This window comes from Trichosurus vulpecula, chromosome 4, assembly GCF_011100635.1.
Source record: "Trichosurus vulpecula isolate mTriVul1 chromosome 4, mTriVul1.pri, whole genome shotgun sequence".
NCBI classification, from domain to species: domain Eukaryota; kingdom Metazoa; phylum Chordata; class Mammalia; order Diprotodontia; family Phalangeridae; genus Trichosurus; species Trichosurus vulpecula.
Window position 1 is genome coordinate 257,495,761 of NC_050576.1, and position 22,498 is coordinate 257,518,258.

General features: G+C 45.2%; 1 protein-coding gene across 1 annotated transcript in view; it reads right to left on the bottom strand.

Moving 5' to 3' along the window:
* Nucleotides 1-22,498, bottom strand: part of MCF2L2 (MCF.2 cell line derived transforming sequence-like 2) — a 280,804-nt gene that overhangs the window by 201,072 nt on the left and 57,234 nt on the right. The window contains exons 7-13 of the mRNA XM_036755690.1: nt 21,636-21,785; nt 19,369-19,493; nt 17,940-18,054; nt 16,533-16,652; nt 14,686-14,877; nt 8,962-9,153; nt 4,744-4,921 (exon numbers count right to left, since the gene is read on the bottom strand). Coding sequence (XP_036611585.1) covers nt 4,744-4,921; nt 8,962-9,153; nt 14,686-14,877; nt 16,533-16,652; nt 17,940-18,054; nt 19,369-19,493; nt 21,636-21,785 — 1,072 coding nt within the window. The remainder of the gene's footprint in view (nt 1-4,743; nt 4,922-8,961; nt 9,154-14,685; nt 14,878-16,532; nt 16,653-17,939; nt 18,055-19,368; nt 19,494-21,635; nt 21,786-22,498) is intronic.

A 22,498-nucleotide genomic window follows, 5' to 3' on the forward strand; every position in this document is an offset into this window, starting at 1 on the left:
TAGCTTCTGCTTGGTTCCAGAAGACAGAAATGGGAGAGATAGGAGGAAGTTGCAGAGAGGTCAGGAAAAATCAGCAATGAGGGCTATCTCAAAGTAGAATCAATCAGTCAGTAAGCATCTAGTAAGCACCTACTATATGCCAGTCTATGGCACTAGAGATATGAGAAGGAAACAATCAGTACTCTCAAGAAGCTGCCTCAGGAGGCAGTGGACTCCTCCCACCTCCCACCTCCTCCCTGCTCCATTGAAGGTCTCCAAGCAAAAGCTGAATTCATTCAATATTCAATGAGCATTTGTTAAGTATTGACTGTGTGCCAGGCTCTGTGCTAGGGAGGTCAGGATACAAAGACAAGAATAAACTCTTTACTATGAAGGAGTTTATAATCTCTTGGAGAAGAGGCAACATGAATAAAAATGTGAGGAAATACGTACAAAGTGAGGGAACTCCCAGGTGAGGAAATGCTCTCTACCAATGCAGGCTGGCACCTTCTCTTGGACCTTCTAGGCTTAGAAAGTCACCTGGCAGGGTCATATAGCCAGTAGGTGTGAGAGGCTGGACTGGAGCCCAGATTCCTCTCGACCATTTCACACTACCTCTCCATGCACAAAATAAATACAGAGGGAGGTCTGGAAGGACACTAGCCACTGTGGTAGTATTGGGGGAGGGTGGGAATGGGAGAAGGCCTGTCGGGCTAGGCCTCATATAGGAAAGGCATTTATTTCCATTTCGTTTCATTTCATCTTATTAGTTTGGGCCCATAGTCCCAACCTCCTGGGATATTTTTCAGCCTTGGTTTTGTCGTCCAGAGAATTGGCCATCCCTTCTGGTCCTCCCCTGATTCTCCTGCTACCTCCCAAACCACTCCTTTCCGGTCTCCTGTGCTGGCCCGCCACTCACTTATGGTAATTCTTATATGGATGGGGTCCCCAGGGCTCTACCCTGGGCTCTCTTCTCTTGTTTCTCTAAATTCTATCACTCCAGCAATTTAATCTGACTACATGATTTCAATGATCATCTCTATGCAGATAATTCCCAAGTCTCGCTAGCTCGCCCAATCTTTCTCTTGAATTTCAATCTTATATTTCCAGTGACCTGCCTCTAATGCCTCCATTAAGAGGCAGCTAGTGGTGCAGTGGACAGGGTGCTGGAGTCAGGAAATCCTGAGTTCAAATCTGGCCTCACACACTCGCTACATAACCCTATGTTATGTAAGCAAGTCATTTAACCTCTGCTTGCCTCAGTTTCCTAAACTGTAAAATGGGGAAATGATGGCCCCTACCTCGAAGAGTTGTTGTGAAGATCAGATGAGATATTTGTAAAAGCTCTTAGCACAATGCCCGGCACACAGTAGGCACTTAATAAATGTTTATTCCCTCCCTCTCTTTGCACATGGATATTCCTTAGGTATTTCAAACTCAGCATTTCTAAAATAGAACTCATCTCCTCCATCATCCACCCTAAAACTACTCCTCTTTCAAATGTCCTTGTTTCTGTTGAAGACATCATTGTCCTTTAAGTCACCCAGACTCGTAACCTTTGTGCGAGCCTTGACTCTCCCCTCTCTACCACCCTTCATAACCAGTTGGTTGCCAAGTATTGTAAATTCTACCTGCACATCATATCTATTCCTTTCTCCCCACTGGAGGACCCTCTAATTTAGTTCAGTATCTCATCACTTCTTTCCTGGTGATGCTGTGGGTAAGAGCACTGAACTCAGATTCAGAAAGACATGAATTCAAATCCAGCGACAGGTGCTTACTAGCTGTGTGATCTTGGGCAAGTCACTTAAAAAAGCTGCCTGCCTCAGTTTCTCCACCTGTAAAATAGGGATCACAATGGTACCTACCTCCCAGAATTATTGTGAGGTCAGGTGAGTTAACAAATATAAAGTGCTTTGTAAACTTTAAAACACTACATGAATGCTTGATTTATTTTTATTTTACTATGATTACTATTAATAGCCTTTTACCCATTCTCCCTGTTCCCAGTCACTTCAACTATGGCATCAGAGATTTAGAGAGGGAAGGGACCTCAGAAATCATCTTTGTCCAACCCCTTCTGCAGGAGGTCTTTCCCTGCCCCTTGCCTTCTTCTCCCTCCCAGGGCCACCTCCCCTCTGAGATCACATCCAATTTACCCTGGACATAGCTCATGGTCTCCCTCATTAGGAGGTGAGATCCCTGGGCACAAGGGCTGGCTTTCTGCCTTTTGCATACAGGGCTCCTAGGAGCTGAAGAGAAGGGGTTGCCCACCTGCACTGGCAGAGAAAACTTCCTCTCCTGGGAGTTCCCTATGCCAGCTTAACAACTACTTGGGGGTTGCCTGAATGTTCCACATCACTGGATGTACAGTCTTCTCATCCTGCATAATTTCACTTTGCATCAGTTCATACAGGTCTTCCCATGTTGCTCTGAATTCCTCACATCCATAATTTCTTAGAGCTTTAAATAATCGAATGTGATTATAGAGAAAGGGCTTCCTAAACATAAAGGGATGTACGGATGTCACCCCTTATTAGGATTTCCTTTCCCTGCCCAGTCTAAATACAGATCTCTCAGAGATGCTCTTCTCATCTCCGTACCAAGTATCCATTGGTCGATTATTCTGTACCCTTCTAGTCACCTCTAAAACATCACCTCTAACACCCTGGACCTGTGCCCTAACAACTTCCATTCAGATACTGGCTTATGGACGTTCTTCTCTCTCTGTGTCTTACACACAGTGATGTACTGGAGGGCTGTCTTAGGTGCCCACTCCTAGAGGGAAGGATGTCTGTCCATGAAATGTCCCTCATCCACTGGGAGGACCAGCAGCTGTGCACAATCACAATAAATACTTTTTGGGAGTGAAGTCCAGTGTTTCTGTGGAACCATAGGAAGTCTCATTGTCTTTTACTTCCTCTATTTACACAAGAAGTCCGGGATCCTGGCAAAATGGTCAAGGTTAGAAAGGAGGCTTCCGGGGCTGAACATGGCAAAGAAGTCACTGCTGCTGGGTTCTCTCCCCTCCTCCCATAACTAGCCTGGTTCTTGACAGTTTGTACCTTAATGGCAGCTGATGTAAACATCTCCGTAGCATTACTGAATGTTTGAACTGACGATAAGTGTATCTGAAATCTCCCTGTTCCTTCTTGGTCTCCATCACTGGCCTATCATTTATTTCCTGACCCTTGGTGTCCCCCAGGGCTCCATCCTGTCTCTTTTTACCCTTTCTTGTTAACCTTATTAGCCTCAGTCAGTTCAATCAGCATCTCTATACACAACTCCCAAATTAACACATTCAGCCTTAACGTCTTCCATTACTTCTAATCCTTCCAGACCAGCTGCTACTGGGATGTCTCCACCATTGTCATTTAAACTCCACAAATCCAAAATGGAGCTCAGCAACTTCCCATCTAAACCCACTCCCTTCCAAACATTGTAATTTCTTCCCCATAACTCAGGTTTGTAGTCTCAGAGCTCTTCCTGGCTCTTCGCTTCCTCTTTCTCATCTTCCAGATCTTGTCAGTCACCAACTCAGCATTCCTCACACCCATCCCCTTCCCAGCACTCACGGGCCCTCAGAACCATTTGTCTAGACTATCACAACAGGTTCCTGGTTGGGCTCCTGCCTCCAGTTTCTTCTCTCTCCAAACCATCCTCCGCAAAACTACTGAAATATTTTTCCTAAGGCACAGACCATGCCATTCCCCAGATGAAAAAACCACCAGAGGCACCTATTATCTCTAGGATAAAATACCAGCTCCCCCCTTGGCTCGCTACATTCTGGTATCCACCAACTGACCCAGATTTATTTCCCATTGGTCCCCACCAAACACCAGACATTCCTGCCCAAGTGGCCTCTGAGCTGCTCCCACCTATTTCTTTGCACTGGTTATTACACCATGCCTAGAAAGGGAAGAGAGGAGAGAGGGAATAAGCATTTATTAAGCACCTACTATGTGCCAGGCACTGTGCTCAGTACTTATGAATATGATCTCATTTAATCCTCACAACAATCCCAGTGGCTGTCACTATCTGCATTTTATAGTTGAGGGAATGAAGGTAGAAGGTGACGTGCCTTGGTTCACACAGCTAGTAAGTGTCTAAGGCTGGATTTAAACTCAGGTCATCCAAATGCCATCCTTACCACCGCTTCTTAGAATGTCCAGCTTACTTCAAAGCACAGCTCAGCTTTCACCTCCCAAGGGACACCTTCCCTGTTCCCCCTTAGGTACTAGGGCCCTCCACCTCCTCAAATAATCTCATACCTATGTGCATATAGCAGCTGTTCCATTCTTGTCTTTCTACCCCCAGCACAGTGTTTTGTACACAGTGGGCATCTAATCAATGCATACTTAATGTTTGCTGAACCTCTTCCAGTCCTAGGTGATGTGCTTTCCCTTACATTTGTTTCTCAATAAGCCCTGCACTCCCAGGGACTGGGCTATCTGTTGAAACTCAAAGTTTTTCTCTCGAGGAGGAGGAGAGGACCAGAAGTTCAGGGAACTTACCAAATCTTCACCAGAAAGATGAGAGATCTGACTCAGGAAGCATATACAGCAAAGGATTAATATTGGGAGCATTCACAAAGAAGGCTCCTTGTATCATCAGTCAGCCGCTGGGCCGAAGAGCACCCTACAGAACTCACCTCTCCCCTGGACCCCAGAGAAGCCTAAGGCAGCCTGGAGTATCTGTCCCTGAGTCATTAATATGAACAAAAATGGCATTCCAAGGCCACTGGAGCCTCTTGCATGCCCTTACCGAGGGTGGTGGGCCGGTTGGTTTTGGGGGAGGCCCGCTTCGGAGAAGACTCTGGGTGGGGGGCCACGGGCTGCACAGGCCGGGTCTGTTTGGCCGCCAACTTCTTCAGGCTCACTTGTCTCCTCTCGAACATTTCCTGCACATCTTCCAGCTTCTGAACGATCTTGTCTGCGTTTTCCTGCAGGGAAAGCAGCACATGGTGAACAGGGGTCAGATAGTAAGGTCCTGAAATCCTGGGGCCACTGTAAGGCTCAGCCCGAATGTCTTCACAACAGGATGCCATGCGGAAACAGAGAGACCCTATCTAGACTTGGGGGCTTCTGGACCTAGAAGAATTGGGGGAGAGGGAGATTCTGGAGAAAGCTTTGTGATGGTTCTCAAGTCATTTTACCTGGCGGTCCGATCCCTGGCAATCTGAGTGAAAACGAGGCTTTTCTTTATTTTTTTTCTCTCTTATGGGCTCTATATCAAGACAAGGCTTCAGAATATGTTTGACATCTGTTGACAGGCTGGTCAATTAGAAAAAAATGCTCTGCCACCCCATCCCCCCAAAAAACCCCTCACCTTATTTTTCTGGGTAACATTTTATTTTCAAGTGACTATTAATAGCACTGTTAATAATAAACTCTCTAATTAAAATGTTCTCTTTGTGGCTAAAGAGATGAAATTTGAAGACAGAATGGAGTTATATCGTCATCAAACAATCTTCATTATCATAGTAAGAACTAATATTTATAGAGCATTTTGAATTTACAAAGCACCCTATATACCTTATCTTGTTTGAAACTCATAACCACTCTGTAAAATAGGTACTACAGATGTTATTATACATATTTTACAGGTGGGTAAACCGAGGCTCAGAGAGGTTATGTGACTTCCTCTTGCCCATCCAGGTAATTGTAATTATAGTAATTGCCAGAGTCAGGATTTAAACCTAGGGTTTACCTGGGGTCGAGTTTAGTACACTAATATATAATAGGGAAGGGAAGTGAATAAGCACTCATATAGTGCCTACTGTGTGCCAGGCACTTCGAAAATATCTCCTTCAATGCTCAGTCACTTTTCAGTCATGACCAACTCTCCATGACCCCATCTGGGGGTTTTCTTGGCAGAGACACTGGAGTGGTTTGCTTTTTCCTACTCCAGCTCATTTTACAGATGAGGAAACTGAGGCAAGCCACTTCACCATTTGCCTCAGTTTCCTCATCTGTAAAATGAGCTGGAGAAGGAAACGGCAAACAGCTCCAGTATCTCTGCCAAGAAAAACCCCAAAGGGGTCATTTTAAAAAGGCTGAACAACAAAAAAAATATTAGGGCTCACCAATTGACCTTTAAACCTTGAGAGATTTGAATGGAAGGATAAAGGACGCTGGTACACCTAGCAGGTGCTTAATAAATGCTTTGTTGAGCTGAATGATAAAATGAGGGTCATTAGCTGATCTTAGAGCTTTGCTGGCTCTGAATACCTATGACCCTATGGGGCCATAACACTGAACGCCGCTGTCAACTTCCTGAGTCAATTAGCAGAGACAGCTGGTTGAGTCCAGAGTCCCCTGGGGTACAGCTGAAGGTAGTATGGAGGGGTTCTGTTTGTACAGCTCTGTATTCTTGATAAGGCTTTTGATAATCACTATCATTCCCATGTTCAGGGGCAGCAAAGTGGTGACAGTATGCTGACTCCAGGGGACCTTGAGACTGGATCCATAAACGTCCCGATGAATACCGGTTGACTTTATGTCACTTACCGAGTTGCTAAGGCTGCAGGAGCTTATCAGATCCCCTTGGAGTAAGCAAGCCTGTTTGTTTGGGTCTCCCCCCACCTCCCCATTGTATACCATTGACCCTCAGCTTTGTACCTTTGACCAGACCAAACTGTCTAGTCTGAAACCTCGCACAACAACTGGTGGGTTTTCTATCGATAGCCCTGGAAGGCTTTCCAAACTCCTCGGGTGCTTGAGCTCACAGCACTCAGTGACTGCAGGTGTCACTGTTAACTCCTCTTTTACAGGTGAGGATGCTGAGAGGTGATAGGATCATCAGTCCAGGAGTTGTGGCGGCCATCTCGCCCCACGTTTAAGATGTCCTGGTGGATAAGCGACAGCTCAGAGCGAGGAAGCTAAGGTTTGGTTGTTCACAGTCGTTCTTTTAGTCATGTCCGACTCTATATGAGCCCGTGGATATGGTCTGCCGTGTCTTCTTGGCAAAGATAGGGAGCGGTTTTGCCATTGCCTTCTCCAGTGTGTCCCCACTGTACTGCCACGAGTTCAAATCTGGCCTCAGATACTTACCAGCTGTGAGACTCTGGGCAAGTCACTTAACATCTCTGTACCTCAGTTTCCCTCTTCCATAAAATGGGGGAGGGGTAAACTCAGTGACTTCTGGGTTCCCTTCTAGCTCTAATCCTTGGACCCTATGCTTTTCCAAGGTTCCTTCGGGGAACTATAATCCAATGACTTTTCTGAGGCTTACTGCATCTATAAAACAAAGGCCTTGGACTAGGTGGTTGTAGCCTCAGGATGGGGAATCTGTGGCCTCAAGGACACATGTGGCCCTCTATGTCCTCAAGTGCAGCCCCTTGAATCCAACCTTCTCAGAACATTTGTTCAAAGGGCCGTACTTGGGGACCTAGAGGGCCAAGAGTGGCCTCGAGGTCGCAGGTTCCCCACCCCTGCTACAACCCCTTCCTCTGCTTTGTCAGTCCCTGCTGGAACCTCTATTTTTGAGGGAGTGCCTGAGGCAGCCATGCCACCCTCTCTGTGTGGGTACCTTCCTCAGCTCTTCCACTCCCTTTTATCTGTTCTCTCCCCCACTAGAACTCAAGTCCCATCCCCTCCCGGAGGGCAGGGGCCATGTTTGCCTTTCTCTGTATCCCCAACAAAGGCACAACGTGGAGGCTACTGGAGCTCATTTAATGTCCAGTAAATACTTGTTGACTTGGCTTGCATCTAAGGTCCCTTCTGGCTCTAAAGCTAGGAGCATGTGACCTCTATGGGCCTGTTTACCCCCCTCTGTGACATAAGGGCATTCCAGCTAAAGTCCCTTCCAGCTGCTGGTCTCTATCCTCTTAAACCCTTGTTGGACTGGATTGGATTCTCTGAATTGGCCTCTGATTAGAAGGAAGAAGGGAGGAGTGCTAAGACCATACTGGGCTCCTAAAAAGCTTTCAAAATTTGCCAGCAATTAGTAGGGGCAGCTTCTGCAGGAATCTAGCTTAGACTGTGCAACTTCAGCATCTATTAGGTACCTACTAAGGGCCAGCCACTTGCTAAGCGTTCTACAAGTGTTAGGTCATTCCAGCCTCACCACACCTCTGGGAGGCAGGTGCTATTATGATCCCTAAATGAGATAAGACAATTTACAAACACTTTTCCCATCTCCCCATCTCCCTTGTCCCTCTGTGTTCAGTCTTCACTTGGTGACAATCCAGCAACACTGGGCTACTTGTCCCATTTCCTATCTCTGTGCTTTTGCACTGGCTGTACCCCATGCCTGGGATGCTCTCCCTCCACACCTCCACCTCCCAACTTTCTCTAAAACCCAGCTCCAATTCCACCTTCTGCAGGAGGCCTGATGCAATGCCCCTGGATGCTAGCTCCTTCCTGTCTGAGGGCCTTCCGTTTACACGTCACACGTCTTGTATGTACCCAGTTCTTTACACATGGTCTCGCACTTAAAGCGTGAGTTCCCTGAGGGCAGAGACTGCTTCTGCCCTTTCTTGTATCCCCAGTGCACAGCAGCACAAGATGTGGCACCCAGCAAGAGCTGCTGTTCTCTGGCCTCTGACCACTTTATCATCCCGACATTCCTACAGCTTCTGGGAGCATCACATTGAAGGTCAAAGGAAGGAGGGGGTGCTAAGGGAAGCACTTCAGCTAGCTCAGGTCCAGGAGAGGCAGGAGAGTTCACAGATCACAGAACCATAGACTTGGGGCCAGAAAAGAACAACCTCAGAGGCCACTAGGGCCTAACTGAGAATCAGAGAAGTGATGAGAGTTCCCCAAAGTCACACAGGTTGTAAGTGTCAGAGACAGGATTTGAACAGGCCCTCTGATTCCAGAGTTAGGGCTTGTACCATGCTGCCTCCCACAGCCAGCGATCCTTGCTAAGGAAGCTGCCTCTTTTCTCCTTATTCTGCCCAAGTGCTCAGAATCTGACCCTGCAAAAAAAAAAAAAAACCCTACCCCAGCTCCACGGCAAAGGCACCAGAGACATTCTTACCTTTACTTCAGGGGTGAGAACCATGTTGAACTGGTTGTAGAATTCCTTGGGGTTGACCAACTGGTGCTCCTTGGCTGTGCTCAGGAACTTTTCGATGTCCCCCAGGGCTGTCTCAGCTCCCTCCTGTGTCTGACACTTGTCCAAGGCTTGGGATGCTAAAAGGTAGATGCCAGCTTCACACCACTGACTGGTCTGTAGAGAGAGAACACAGTGCGCAGGTGATCAGCAAGGCACCAGGTATCGCCTTCACACCCCCTTGTCCCAGTCTGTCTGGCCTGCTCACCATTTCCTGGATATCACCTCCATGCCTTTGCAAACACAGGCTGTCCTCCACTTCTGGAACATACTCCCTTCTCACCCCTTGAAAGCCTCCAATACTGGGCCTTTCCTCTCCCCTTATTGGCACTCTCTTTAAATTGGCACTCCTCTTTAAATGACTTTGTATTACTCTGCATATACTTTGTAGTAACTTTCTTGTGACCATGTTTTATCCCTCCTCCACTATCACCTCCAGGATCGTGCAAGCTCACCGAGGGCATTTTTGCATTGTTTTTGTTTGTCTGTTTTGTCTTTGTGTGTCTTCCATTGAGCACAAAACCTGGTACTTGTAAGTGATTAATATATCTTTATTGAATTAAACTGGGGGGATGGGAAGGGAACAAGCTGTTATTAAGCACCTACTAAACACTTTACGCATTATCTCATTTGATCTCAAATGCCATCTCATTAGATAAACGGAATCTAGTAGATAATAGTAAATTCTAAAGGTCTCCACTAGAGAGGAATCTCACTGGGCCCCGCTATAGCGGCAGGCAATGGTTAGCCGTCTGCACAAACAAGGCTCCCCAAACCTCCATGATCATCAATGTAAGGAGGTGACCTTTGCAGAGAAAAGCAGAGCCTACACTGGGCAGCAAGCTCAGTTTCTGCCTCAGAGCCAAGCACTCCTTCCTTTTCTGCTGATATTAAAAGGCACTTCTCTGACTCAAATCACTTGAATGCTCATTTCCAAGGCTGTGTTAACCTCAAACAAATGAAATTGAGGACAGGGAGGGTCCCCAGCCTAAACATGACAGTCCATCTCCCCCCTCCAGGCCTTTATACATACAGGTTGTTCCTCGTGCCTCTTAGAATCCCTAGCTGCCTTCAAGGCTCAGCTCTTACCCTAACATGAGACTTTTTTTGATCCTCCCCCTCCAATTATTAGAGTCTTCCTCCTTCCCCCAAAATATTTTGTATTAACTTTATTCATAATTTGTATGTACATACATATGTGTATATATGTGTGTATATATATATGTATATGTATATAGCCACACTTCCCCAATTGAACATAAGCTCCTTGAGGGCAAAGACTATTTTATCTTTGTCTTTATATCCCAGTACCAAGAACATACTATGTACTTTATAAATACTATGTACATACTATGTACTTTATAAATGCTTATTGCACAATATTGTGTATCTATTATATATAATAAATGTTTGCTGAATAATTTCATATGTACATAATGTGTGTTGTCTCCCCACGTTTTAGAGGTACTGCACACAGTAGGGGCTTAATAATTCTTCTTGATTGATTTTATATGTATTCCTGTATATACATGTTATCTCTCACAATAGAATATAAGCTTCTTGAGGGCAGGGACTTTCATTTTTTTTTCATCATATCACCAGCACCTAGCACCACGTTACAGAGGTACCCTGTACACAGAGGTATACACATGGTACTTAATAAATACCTCTCGATCGATTTTATATATACTTTTGTATGTACATGCTGTCTCTCCTAGTAGAATGTAAGCTTCTTCAGGGCAGGCGTGGTTTCATTTTTGCCTTTGCCTCTGCAGTACCCAGCATTGTACCTGGCACACAGCAGACACTTAAACAATGCTTACTGGATTGAATGTTCAGTTCAGTGCCACTTTCATTCCTGGGTCTGGGGTTTTCACCTTTTTGTTTGCATTTATTTGACTTTCTATTGCATAAAAAGGATTTGCAACAGATGGTGTCTGCACTGGGGATGTTGCTACACAACCTCCCTTGACATCCCCCTCCATTGACACAATCAATTTGTTCAATTCAGCCGGGCAGTGTAACAATGCAGTTTATAAAGCACCTAACAGATGTAGACAAGTGGGATGGAGGTGACTGGAGGAAGGGGCAAGCTGGAGCAGCACAAGCAAAGGGCACTCAGTCAGTTTGACCAAGCCACGAAACCTGGGACAGGCTTGAGTATGGACAGACAGTCTGCCTGTCGATCCTCCCAGGATGAGTCTGGCTAAGCCCACAAAGGCTCGCCCCAGCTTAGCCTCAGGGGAGGAATGTTTCAGCCATAAAGACTCTCAGAGACCATCTAACAAATGATTAGTGAGCCACCAAAATCTTCATGCAATCAAATGACAAGTCTTTGAAGTTTGTAATGGTTGGGATGAAGGCTTTAAGCTGTAACAATATGCATTTTTTAAAACTGTAGGTGCTGTTTCATGCCTTGTATTTGCATCCCTAGCACCTGGCATATTGTCTGGAACACAGTAGGTGCTTAATAAACGCTTATGAATTGAGTTTATGTATACTTCGATATACTGTATTATTTTTACTTTTTTTTTTTTGCAAGGGGGAAGGCAGGGCAACTGGGGTTAAGTGACTTGCCCAAGGTCACACAGCTGGTAAGTGTGTCAAGTGTCTGAGGCCGAATTTGAACTCAGGTCCTCCTGATTCCAGGGCTGGTGCTCTACTCACTGCGCCACCTAGCTGCCCCATATTTTTACTTTTATGTAGACTTATACTTATATGTGTAATATATAGACATACTTCTACATAGGGGTATCTTATGGACTTTACATATATGTATGTGTGTGTGTATACACATACATGGTAGGTGCCTAATAAATGCTTATTAACTTTATCTATACCTAGGTGTAGTGTATATATTTTTATTTTTATATATATATATATATATATATATATATATATATATATATTTATACTTGTACTGCATAGATACACTTCTGCATGGGCTTGTATATGGACCTTACGTATGTGTATGTGTATATACTTATATATACACTGGCACATAGTAGGTGCTTAATAAATGTTCATTGATTGACTTTATATATACTTGTACACTAACTGTTATAGATGTGTTTTTTGCATACTGTGTGTATATATATTTGCATGTTTATACATAGAACACATAAGCATGTGTGGATTGATTATTTAAAACTTTCGTCTCCTTGAGAGAGACTGGAATGGGAGGGACATAGGACACTGGTAATAACTGAGAAATAACAACTGAGGGAAATCTGGTGACAGCTCTGGTTTTTCTTTCTATCCAATAAAACATGCTCAAGGATCATTTGAGTCATACTCTGAAATTCCCGTGGAGGCCTCAGACTCAGCTTTGCACAAAATAGTAAGGGAAGGGGAATTTCAATAACTTTTGGGGTATTTGACATTTGGGGGAATATTATACACTCATACACACACTTCAGAGATGGACTATTGCACACTCATACACACACACTTCAGAAGCCTGAGACAGAAAGCTAGCTGGGCGAGCAAACATCCCTAGCTCAGATAGACAGAGTGAGCTCAGAATAGACAGGATTGTGATGACTTAGCTCCTCCTGCGGCCACTTGCTGGATTCCTGTGAATCCTCCAGCTCTGTGGGGGGTCAGTGGGCGCTAGAAGGAACCAGCCTGAGACACCCACGTGGGAGGTGGAACCAGCTGATCGGGGGATGTGGTGGGGGAAGGGACAGGGGACGCTGATTCACAGTCATGGGCAGATTCACCACCGTCCTGCCTGGGAGCAGCTGAAGCTGCAGACTCCAAGGGTCCCTGCTGAGTCCGCGCTCTTCCGCAGGCTCAGAACACCCGGCCCCACGCACCAGAGGGTTCCCAGATGAGCCTCTTCTCTCCAGGGACTAGGACTCTGCCAAAGCCCTTTGGATGGAAACATTAGGTCTCTCAAAAGAAGAGGGAGGGAGGCAGGGGAGCAGTGCAGTTTAGTAGAGATGGAGCTGACTCTAGAGTGGGGGTCTGCCTGGGTCCACAGATGCCCAAGGGATAGATTTCAGGGGTTCTGTGATCACTGATGGGAAAAAAAATTGCATCTTTAGTTTCCCTAATCTCTAATTGAGATTTAACTTTTTTTTCTTTCCATTATGAATATATGAATACATTAAATACAAAATTATGTTTATCTGGAATGGAAGGATCTGGGTTCAGATCCTAATGGTGACATCAATCAAACAGAAAGCATTTACCAAATGCTTACCATCATTCCTCCTCTTCCTCGTATTGCTACTACTACTACTACAGCAACTACTACTACTACTACTAGCTAACATTTATGCATCCCTTACTATGTGCCAAGTAACGTGCTGAGCTCTTTACAATTATTATCTCATTTGATCCTCACAACAGCCTGAGGTGGTGGGTGCTGTTTTACCCCATTTTACAGATGAGGAAACTGAGGCAGACAGCCGTTAAGTGACTTGCCCAGGGTCACACAGCTAGTAAGTGTCTGAGATTTGAGCTCAGATCTTCCTAACTCCAGGCCTCAACCCTGATCCGCTGCATCACCTAGCTGCCAACCCCTAGAACGTGTATCGTTCTTCAGACTTTTCAGCCCTGTGGTATAACAGGGACAACGCTGAACTTGGAGCCAGGAAGACTCTGAGTTCAGATCTGGCCTCAGGCATTTATTGTTTGGTTTCTTCCACTGTAAAATGGGGATGATAATAATACTATAGTTCCTGCTCTCTCTCCCCCACTCCAACTCCTCCATTATGATGAAAATCAAATGAGATAATGGAGGTGAAATGTTTTGTAAGCCTTACAACCACGTCAGTTATCAACATCACTTTTTTTTTTAGACATCATCACATTTACTCATTGTCCCAACAGAACAGAAATGGAAAAAAAAATATCAGAACCCAACAACGACCGGCTAATTTCCACAATCCGTGTTCCTTCTGCGTGTATTGTTTCTTGAATCTATTAAAATAAATGCATAATGCACTAATTTTATTTCTCCCTTAAAAGAAAATCTATTAAAGCGGGATAGGAGGATTATTGTTATCGATAATGACAATTCTATCATCCGTGAGGGTCTCAGGGCTGTTCACAGGAACATACGGATCCTCTGTCTATACCTGGAATGCATTTTACAGAAAAAGCAACTGAGTCCCAAAAGAGGTTAAATAACTCAGCTAAAAACTATATCATAGATATAGAGTTGGAAGGAATGTCAGAGACCATCTAGTTACCTGCCCCCCCCGCTTTATTTTACAGATGAAGAAACTGAGTCTCAAGGTGGTTAAGTGTCTTGTCCAGAGTCATACAAGTAGCAGATAAGAGAAGTAAGATTTGAACCCAGACCTTCTTTTTCCAAAGCCAAAGTGCTTCCCACTGTCCCATGCTGTTATCACCATTCCTCATTTTATATGAGCCGAAATAAAGGCCTGGAGGAATGGAACCATCTGCTAATTAGTGACCTATAGACCAAAGCTGGGCTCTCCTACTGACTGATTCACTCAAGGCCAAAAAGGCAGCCAGCGGTGGATGAGTGAGGAGTTATCAGCCTCACCGGGAAGACGCTGAAAGAAAAGCCCAAAATCTCTTTTTTCCCATCAAACCCTTCCCAGGAAACTGTTCCCTTGTTCCCAGGAAGCCCCTTCCTCCCCCCGGGGGACAAGGGCTCTTAGCTCTGTTCACCTCATCTAGCTGCTTATGCATTTCCAGGGCCTTCCCCAAAATGTCACACTTCTTCTTGGCCTCGTTGGTGAAGTCATCACAGATGCGCCGGAGCTCCACACACTTGGGCCGGATAGAGTCCACCGCATAGTGGTTGCTTTGGATAAGTTGGTCACCGGTCACTGCCAGTGACTGGGCCTTCTCCAAGGGCTCCTGGGAAACAGAATCCAACTGTCAAAAACTGCCTAGTCTCAGGGAGGAGGGGGGAGCTTTCACTTCTGAGCCTGGAGGTTCTTACCAGGCCTGAGTGCATGGATCTAGACTTCTCTCTCTCTCTTTCTCTTACTATACAAGATGCTATATGAGGTGTGTATATGTATGTACATTGTGTATATGCATACATACATATATATGTATATATATACATATGTGTGTGTGTATATATATACACATATATATACATATATATATATATATATAAACTTTGTATGCAGCATGTATTTACTTCTGTACATATTGCCTCCCCAGGTAGAATGTAAGCTCCTTGAGGGCAAAGACTGATTCATTTCTGTCTTTTTATCCCCTGGCACATAGTAGGGGCTTAAAATTTTTTTGTTAAATTGAACCAGATTGGTTAAGTGACTGGTTATATGATAGACGCTCAGGCCCATTCAACACATGCAACTCATAATTCTTGTCAATTAAACGCAAGAGTTAAGTGGATAGCTACAGCACCTCTGACTGGACCTGAATAGAGCTGGAGAAAACCACGGAACAAAATTCCTTCTTCCCTTTTTATCTATCTGTCCATTTACCATTTAGCATCTACATCTACCTTTTTATCATTCATTCATCTGTATAAATGTATCTATTATTTATCTGTATCTATGTACCTATCATTCATCTATATAAACATATCTATCATTCATCTATATAAATGTATCTATCACTCACCCATATATACACATCTACCATTCATCTATCTATATGTATCTATCATTTATCTATATAAATGTGTCAATCATTTATCTGTATATATGTATCTATCATTTGTCTGTATATATTTATCTATCATTTATCTGTATATATGTATCTATCATTCATCTATGTAAACCTATCAATAATTCACCTATATAAACATATCTACCATTTATATATATGTATCTACCATTTATCTGTATATATGTATCTATCATTCATCTATATAAGCATATCTATCAGTCATTCACCTATATAAACATATCTACCATTCAGCTATATAAATGTAACTATCATTCCCCTATATATACATATCTACCATTTATATATATGTATCTATCATTCATCTATATAAATGTATCTGTCAATCATCTGTCCCCACATATATAGTATTAAACTAGTCACCTCAGCTATGGTCATACGTCAACAATTGCCTATTAGAAATTGGAAGTGGATGTTCTATAGACGTCTTCATCTCAACATGTCCAAAACTGTACATTATCTTTCCCCAGAAAACTTTCCTCTCTTCCCAGTTTCCCTATTGCTGTTGAGGGTACTACCCACCCTCCCAGTCACTCAGATTTGAAGCACTGGGATCTCTCACTCTTACCCCTGCGTACAACCACTACACCTCACCTCCCAATCACACCCCCTTGTCCCCTCTGACACTGCCCCCACCCTGATGCAGACCCTCCTCCTCTCTTGTCCTGATTATCACAGTAGCTGCTGGTGGGTCTGCCTGTGTCCAGCCTCTCCCTGCTCCAATGAGTCCTCCTGGGCGGCAGCCCCGGTCACTCCCAACCCACAGACAGACTCGTGGAGAGGCTTAGCCTGTCACTGACCCAGGCCAGCAGGGCCTTTCCCAGGATACCAGCCCCTCGTGCACTTACCTGGCCTCTCTCCTCCAGCTGCTTCCGCTCCTTCAGCAATTGTTCCACACGTGTCACACTGTTCCCAATGATCGTAATTTTTGCCTGTACACACATGAGGCTGTCCAGGGCCAGTTTAACCTGAAAAACAGAGTGAGACAATCCAGAAACAAACCTGCCAGTGACCTCAGGAGAGGGATAAAGGACACTTGGCTTAGAGAGATCAGTGCATCTGATGCACTGGATTTCACTGGTCTGAGGAACTTCCTTCGATAGAACTCCCTCTTCTGTAACTTACCATTTTAGAGAATTACCTGGGCAGTGAGATGTTAAGTGACTTACCCAGGGTCACGTGGTATGTGTCAGAGGCAGCACCTGAACTCGGGTCTTGCTGACTCTGGATTTGAATTCTGATCTCCCTGACTTCAGGCTGAGTGCTCTAATCACTGCACTGCCTGGCATGATTACTCAGCTATACAAAGAGTTATAAGACTCCGGTGCCTCTGTACTCTCCATTTTATCACTCTGCCCCCTGGTGTCTCAAGTGGGATTTGTACCCAGATCCCTGGACCCCACAGCTACCACCTGAGCCCATGACTTCATCTCTCTGGTCTCAGTTCCCTCATCTGTAAAATGAGTTGCCTTCCAGCTACAGTTCTGTGAGCCTGCGATCTATGAGGAGCTTGGCTTCAAGAATTCTCTGGTGTTCTGAAAGAAACCTGGCCAGTTTCCCAGTCACCACCACCACCACCACCACCACCTGGAGAGGAGCGGGCCCTGCTCCAAACCTCCTCTCATGAAATCCCCAATGCTGTTTGATCTAATCTATTGCAGGTGCTTTTGTAAAAAAAAAAAAAAAAAAAAAAAAAAAAATTAAAAACTACACAGAGTCTTTTTTTCCTTTCTTAATTCTACATCCCAGAAGGAGGGAGGAGGTCTGGTCAGCTGCTACTTTTCAGTCTCCAGATGTAACATCGGGGATGTTGCATTAGCTTCATTCTAAAGGAAGGGACCGGCTTTCCTTCTGCTTGCATTTATAAACCACAGTACTGGGGCACACAGTAAGAGCCCAATAAATGCTTATGGATTTGACTAGAGCCGGAAGGGACCTTATGGGTCATCCAGCCAAACTCTTTTTACAGACAAAGAAAGTGAGGCCCCAGTTGGGGAATGGACCTGCCCAAACTGGCACAGGATTCAAGCCCAGGTACCTGACTCCAAATCCCAGCTTCATTCCCTCTTGACATCCTGTCCCAGGGGAGAAGAGAGGATCTGGTGCCCAGGCAGGGACTTCAGAAGGGAAATGAATGGGGGAGAAGGGGCTGGCCCAAATTTGCCCCAGAGTTTCCACCCGCTCCTCACTCCCCACCCCCCAAGAAAGAAGTTCTACATTTTACAAAAGGGTGGAGTGAAGCGGAAAAAAAATACCTCTCGGAAATTGTGCTCGAAGTGCCGGAGCTGCAGACATTGGTTTAACTTCAGATAATGCTTGGTCCAGAACTGGTCAAAGGCCTTTTCTGTCTCATCCAGCTGAGCGAGTAACCTAGGAGAAACAGAGAAGAGCACCGCAAGGTAGCACCCACTCATTCCCAACTGAGATGAGTGGGCTTAAAAACATCACAGCCACGATTCCAGGTGGCGTGAGTCCTCTCTTATAACATGTGCAGAATCACTGTCCCTAGGGGCCTTCAGGGCTTACTTTGCTAGCACCCTACCCCAGTACAACTTTTTGGGCCAGGTGTTATTACGATCCCCATTTTATAGGAGGGGGGGATAAACACAAGTCATAAGGGTCAGACCCAGAAACAAGTATACTCCGAGGACTTGGAACCACAACCCTCAAGCTGGAAGAGGCTTCAGAGGCCATTAAGTCTCACCTCTTCACCTTCATATATCTTTATCTGTACATGGGGTCATGCATCTATATAGCTATATCTATGAGGTCACAGAGATGCCTACATAGAGATCTATATACACATATGCATGTATATACACACATGTGCTATGTATGTATATGCACACATACATATGTATATATATGTTTCTATGTATACACATATATCCACACAGTGTGATTAAATGTATGCATAACCCACTTAATCAAAAGCTTTTTGTGAGGAGGTGAGGGGTCCTCCATAATTTTTAAGAGTGTAAAAAGGTCCTGCTACCAAAGAGTCTGGGAAGTGCCAGACTGGAGCTTGGGCTGAATCCAATAAGATGAACTTCAATAAGGATAAATGTAGAAACTTATTTTGCTGTTGAGCCGTTTCAGTCATGTCCAGCTCTTTGTGACCCCATTTGGGGTTTTCTTGGTGAAGATACTGGAGTGGTTTGCCATTTCCTTCACCAGGACATTTTACAAATGAGGAAACTGAGGCAAATAGGTTTAAGTGACTTGCCCAGGGTCACTACACGTCTGAGGCCAGATTTGAACTCAGGAAGATGAAACCTGGCGCTATATGCACTATGGCGCCACCTATGGGTTGGACTAGAGCACTGCTGGACTCCCTCCAAGCTCTCAAATTTGATGATTCTGTGGCTCAGCATCTTGTGGGTTCCTGGGGAGCAGGACAAAAAGGGGAGCAAAGCTGAAGGCAAAGACAGATAGGATGAGACATCACTCCATGTCCTTCATGAAGGTGCTCAGTAAAACCTGGTGGGTGATGAACATGGGCAAGGCTGGCCCTGCGGTCACTTTCACTGATTCCAGAACCCATTTGGGGATGAGCAGTACCTAGGACCCTAATATTAATAAGGGTGGGATCTTTCTTAAAGGAGAGTATACCGATGCTATTGGCAGGAATCAGGCCACTAGCGTGAGGCAGAAGGAGAACAGGGCTGACCTGCTTTTACCCACCTTTCCACCGTCATGACATTTTCCAGTTCATCGGGGTTGAGCTTGCTGGTGGGGTTCTTGCTGGCTGGTTCTCGGATGCATGACAGTAATGTGCCCCCCTGGCTCCCCGCCAGCTTCAGCTCAGCCTGGGGGAGAAAAGACAAATTGATACAGATCCTTGGTCAACTTTTTTTTTTTAAACTGCCTTAGATGTTAAAGGTCATCTAATCCACCACCTTTATTTTTCATATGTGGAAACTGAGGCACAGAGAGGTAATCAATCCTAGGTCCAGAGCTAAAAAGGACCTTATTGGTCATTTAGTCCAGCCCCATCACTTTTCAGATGTATGAATAGTAACAATGCTACTCTTCTCACAACTTTTTTTGTTTTGGAAAACACTTATTTTTCATAAAATATTTTATTTATCTTGGTACGTAATGGATTTATTACTGTTATTTTATTGAATGAATACATTTTAAAATTTTTATGAATTTTAATTTCTGCTATGGTAATTACTGATTGATATAACCCACTTAATCAAAAACTCTTTGTGAGGAGGGGAGGGGAGGGGTCCTCCATGATTTTTAGGAGTTGAAGAGTTGAAAACTATTTGGAAATCACACAGGTAGCAAATAACAGAGTGACAACCCCAAACCCAGTCTCCTTTCTACCACACCAGGCTTTGTCTCCCTGGAAGCTCTTTCTCCCTGACTCTGTCCAGACTGGTTTGCCAGGAACAAATTTAGATGAAACAGCTAGGTGTGCCCTTGGGTGAGGAGGGGCAGGCTTACTTCCCTAGCCTCCATATCCTCCCTCTCTCTGTTTCTGGAGGACCCCTTGCATGGCCCAGCCTAGGCTGACTTGACACTCCTTCCCAAGCCTTCCCTATCTCTGCTCCTCCAAGCCAGGGTCCTGCCAGGACCCCTTTTCTCATTCAAACCTACACCCTTCCCCTACACACACCACCACCAAAAGACCTGCCCTGTCTCAACTCTTACTTGTAGAGCTGACATAACAAACTCACCCCAGGCTGAATGAGCAAATGCCACATTGCTTGGACTCAGCTGCCTGCTCCTCCCACCTTCCCCATCTTCAGAATGATACACTATATAGTCATTGTCCTCCCCTCTCAACACGGGTGTGAGCTAGAAGCAGCTCCTACAGGCTCTGGAGAGCTGATTGTTAAATATTCAGTGTGGGAATTATTACCACTTTACGACAAATCAGTGCTTGATTTATTGTTCTGTTGGTTGTCTAGACCAAATAAAGCAATGGAGAAAATGTTAATAAAGAGAATTAAACTTAAAAGTGTGTCTTGTGCACATTTTGTTTCTTCCGGAAAACTGGTTGTTAAATATTTATTAACATATGCCTGGTACAGGATTACTAGGATTCCCTTCTAATCCAAGTTTATAATAAAAATCGTCTATGACACCACTACTTTAGAGCTGAATGAGTCTTTAGAAATCATCTATTCCAACTCTTGCTTTTTACAGATGAGGAGGCCTGGGGAAGTGTACCACACTGCACTTAGATGGGATGCTTTAGGCCCCTGAGCAAGTCACGGCAATCCAGCCTCAGCTTTCTCATCTGTAAAATGGAGGTGGTGGTAGCACCCACCTCCCAGGGCCGTAGTGATACTCAAGGGAGATCAGAAGATCATAGAATATAGAGCAGGATGGGTCATGGAGTCCAAATCCCTCCTGGGAGGGTAAATGACTCACTGGGTCACTGGAGCAGGAGGTATCAAAGCCCAAATTTGAATTCAGATCCCCTGGTCCCAAAGCTAGTGACCTTGTCCACTGGACCATGCTGAGATGGTCATGTACGGTAAGTGCAGTATGCATCTTAAAGTTCACCTAAGTGTGTGTGTGGCTTATTTTTGCTATTTCCCCTCCCTTTGGCCTTGGACTCACTTCTGGCGGCAGAAGAGGAGGGCCTGGGTTGATTCAAGTTAAGGGGCCCCCTTCTCACATCTGTCCTCCCACCCTCTCGGGCACACAAGCGTGTGATGACTAAGGTGTCTGCCTGCAGCCAGAGCCCAGTGCCTGATGACTGGCTTCAGCGCTGTTGGCTCTCCCTCCAGTCCTGTCCCCCCACTTCAGAACCCCCTCAGGATAATCACTGGTTGTAAGTTCAGTGGAGGAGAAAGAAGACAAGGGGGTGTTCTTTTGAACCAGCAGTCAGGCTTTTTTTAGCACCCTGCAGCATCTGGATCTGGTGCGAGCAGCCTTCCCTTCCTCCCCCACCCCTTCCGTGCCAGAGCCAGAGGCGAGTGAGCACCCACCTTCAGTTTGCTGTGCTGCTCTGTGTGGGAGTGGAGGAGCTGCTCCGTACACTGGACATCGTTGGGCAGCTCCGTCTCCGCCAGGTCGGTCCCGAAGGTCTGCAACATCTGGGCTGTGGTTTTCACCGTCAGGGCAAAGTTTTCTATGGCCTGGGAGGTGAAAGCAAGGAAGAGAATTAACGTTTGTCAGGTTGGATGGAGTAACATGACAGAGACCCCCATGCTCCATCCATTCCCACTGTCATCTCCAGTAAAGCCCTGAGAATTCAGTAGATAGGAAGGAAGAAGAGGAGGAGGAAGAAGAGGAGGAGGAGGAGGAGGAGGAACAGAAGGAAGAGGAGGAGGAAGAAGAAAAACAGGAGGAGGAAGAGGAAGGAAGAGGAACAGAAGGAGGAGGAGGAAGAAGAAGAAAAAGAGAAGGAGGAGGAAGGAGGAGGAAGGAGGAGGAGGAGGAAGAAGAAAAAGAATGAGTGAGAAGGAAGAGGAGGAGGAGGAGAAGGAAGAGGAATAGAAGCAGGAGGAGGAGAAGGAGAAGGAAGAAGAAAAACAAGAGGAGGAAGAGGAAGGAAGAGCAACAGAAGGAGGAGGAGTAGGAAGAAGAAAAAGAGAAAGAGGAGGATGGAGAAGGAGGAGGAGTAGGAAGAGGAACAGGAGGAGAAGGAAAAGGAGAAGAGAAGGAGGAGGGAGAGGAGGAGAAGGAAGAGAAGAACTAGAAGAAGAAGGAAGAGGAGAAAGGAGAAAGAATAAGAGAAGAAAATGGAAAAGAGAAAAAGGAGGAGAAGAAGGAGGATGAGAAAGAAGAGGAGAAAGAAGAGGAAAAGAAGAAGGAGGTGAAAGAGGAGGAGGAAGAGAAGGACCAGAGG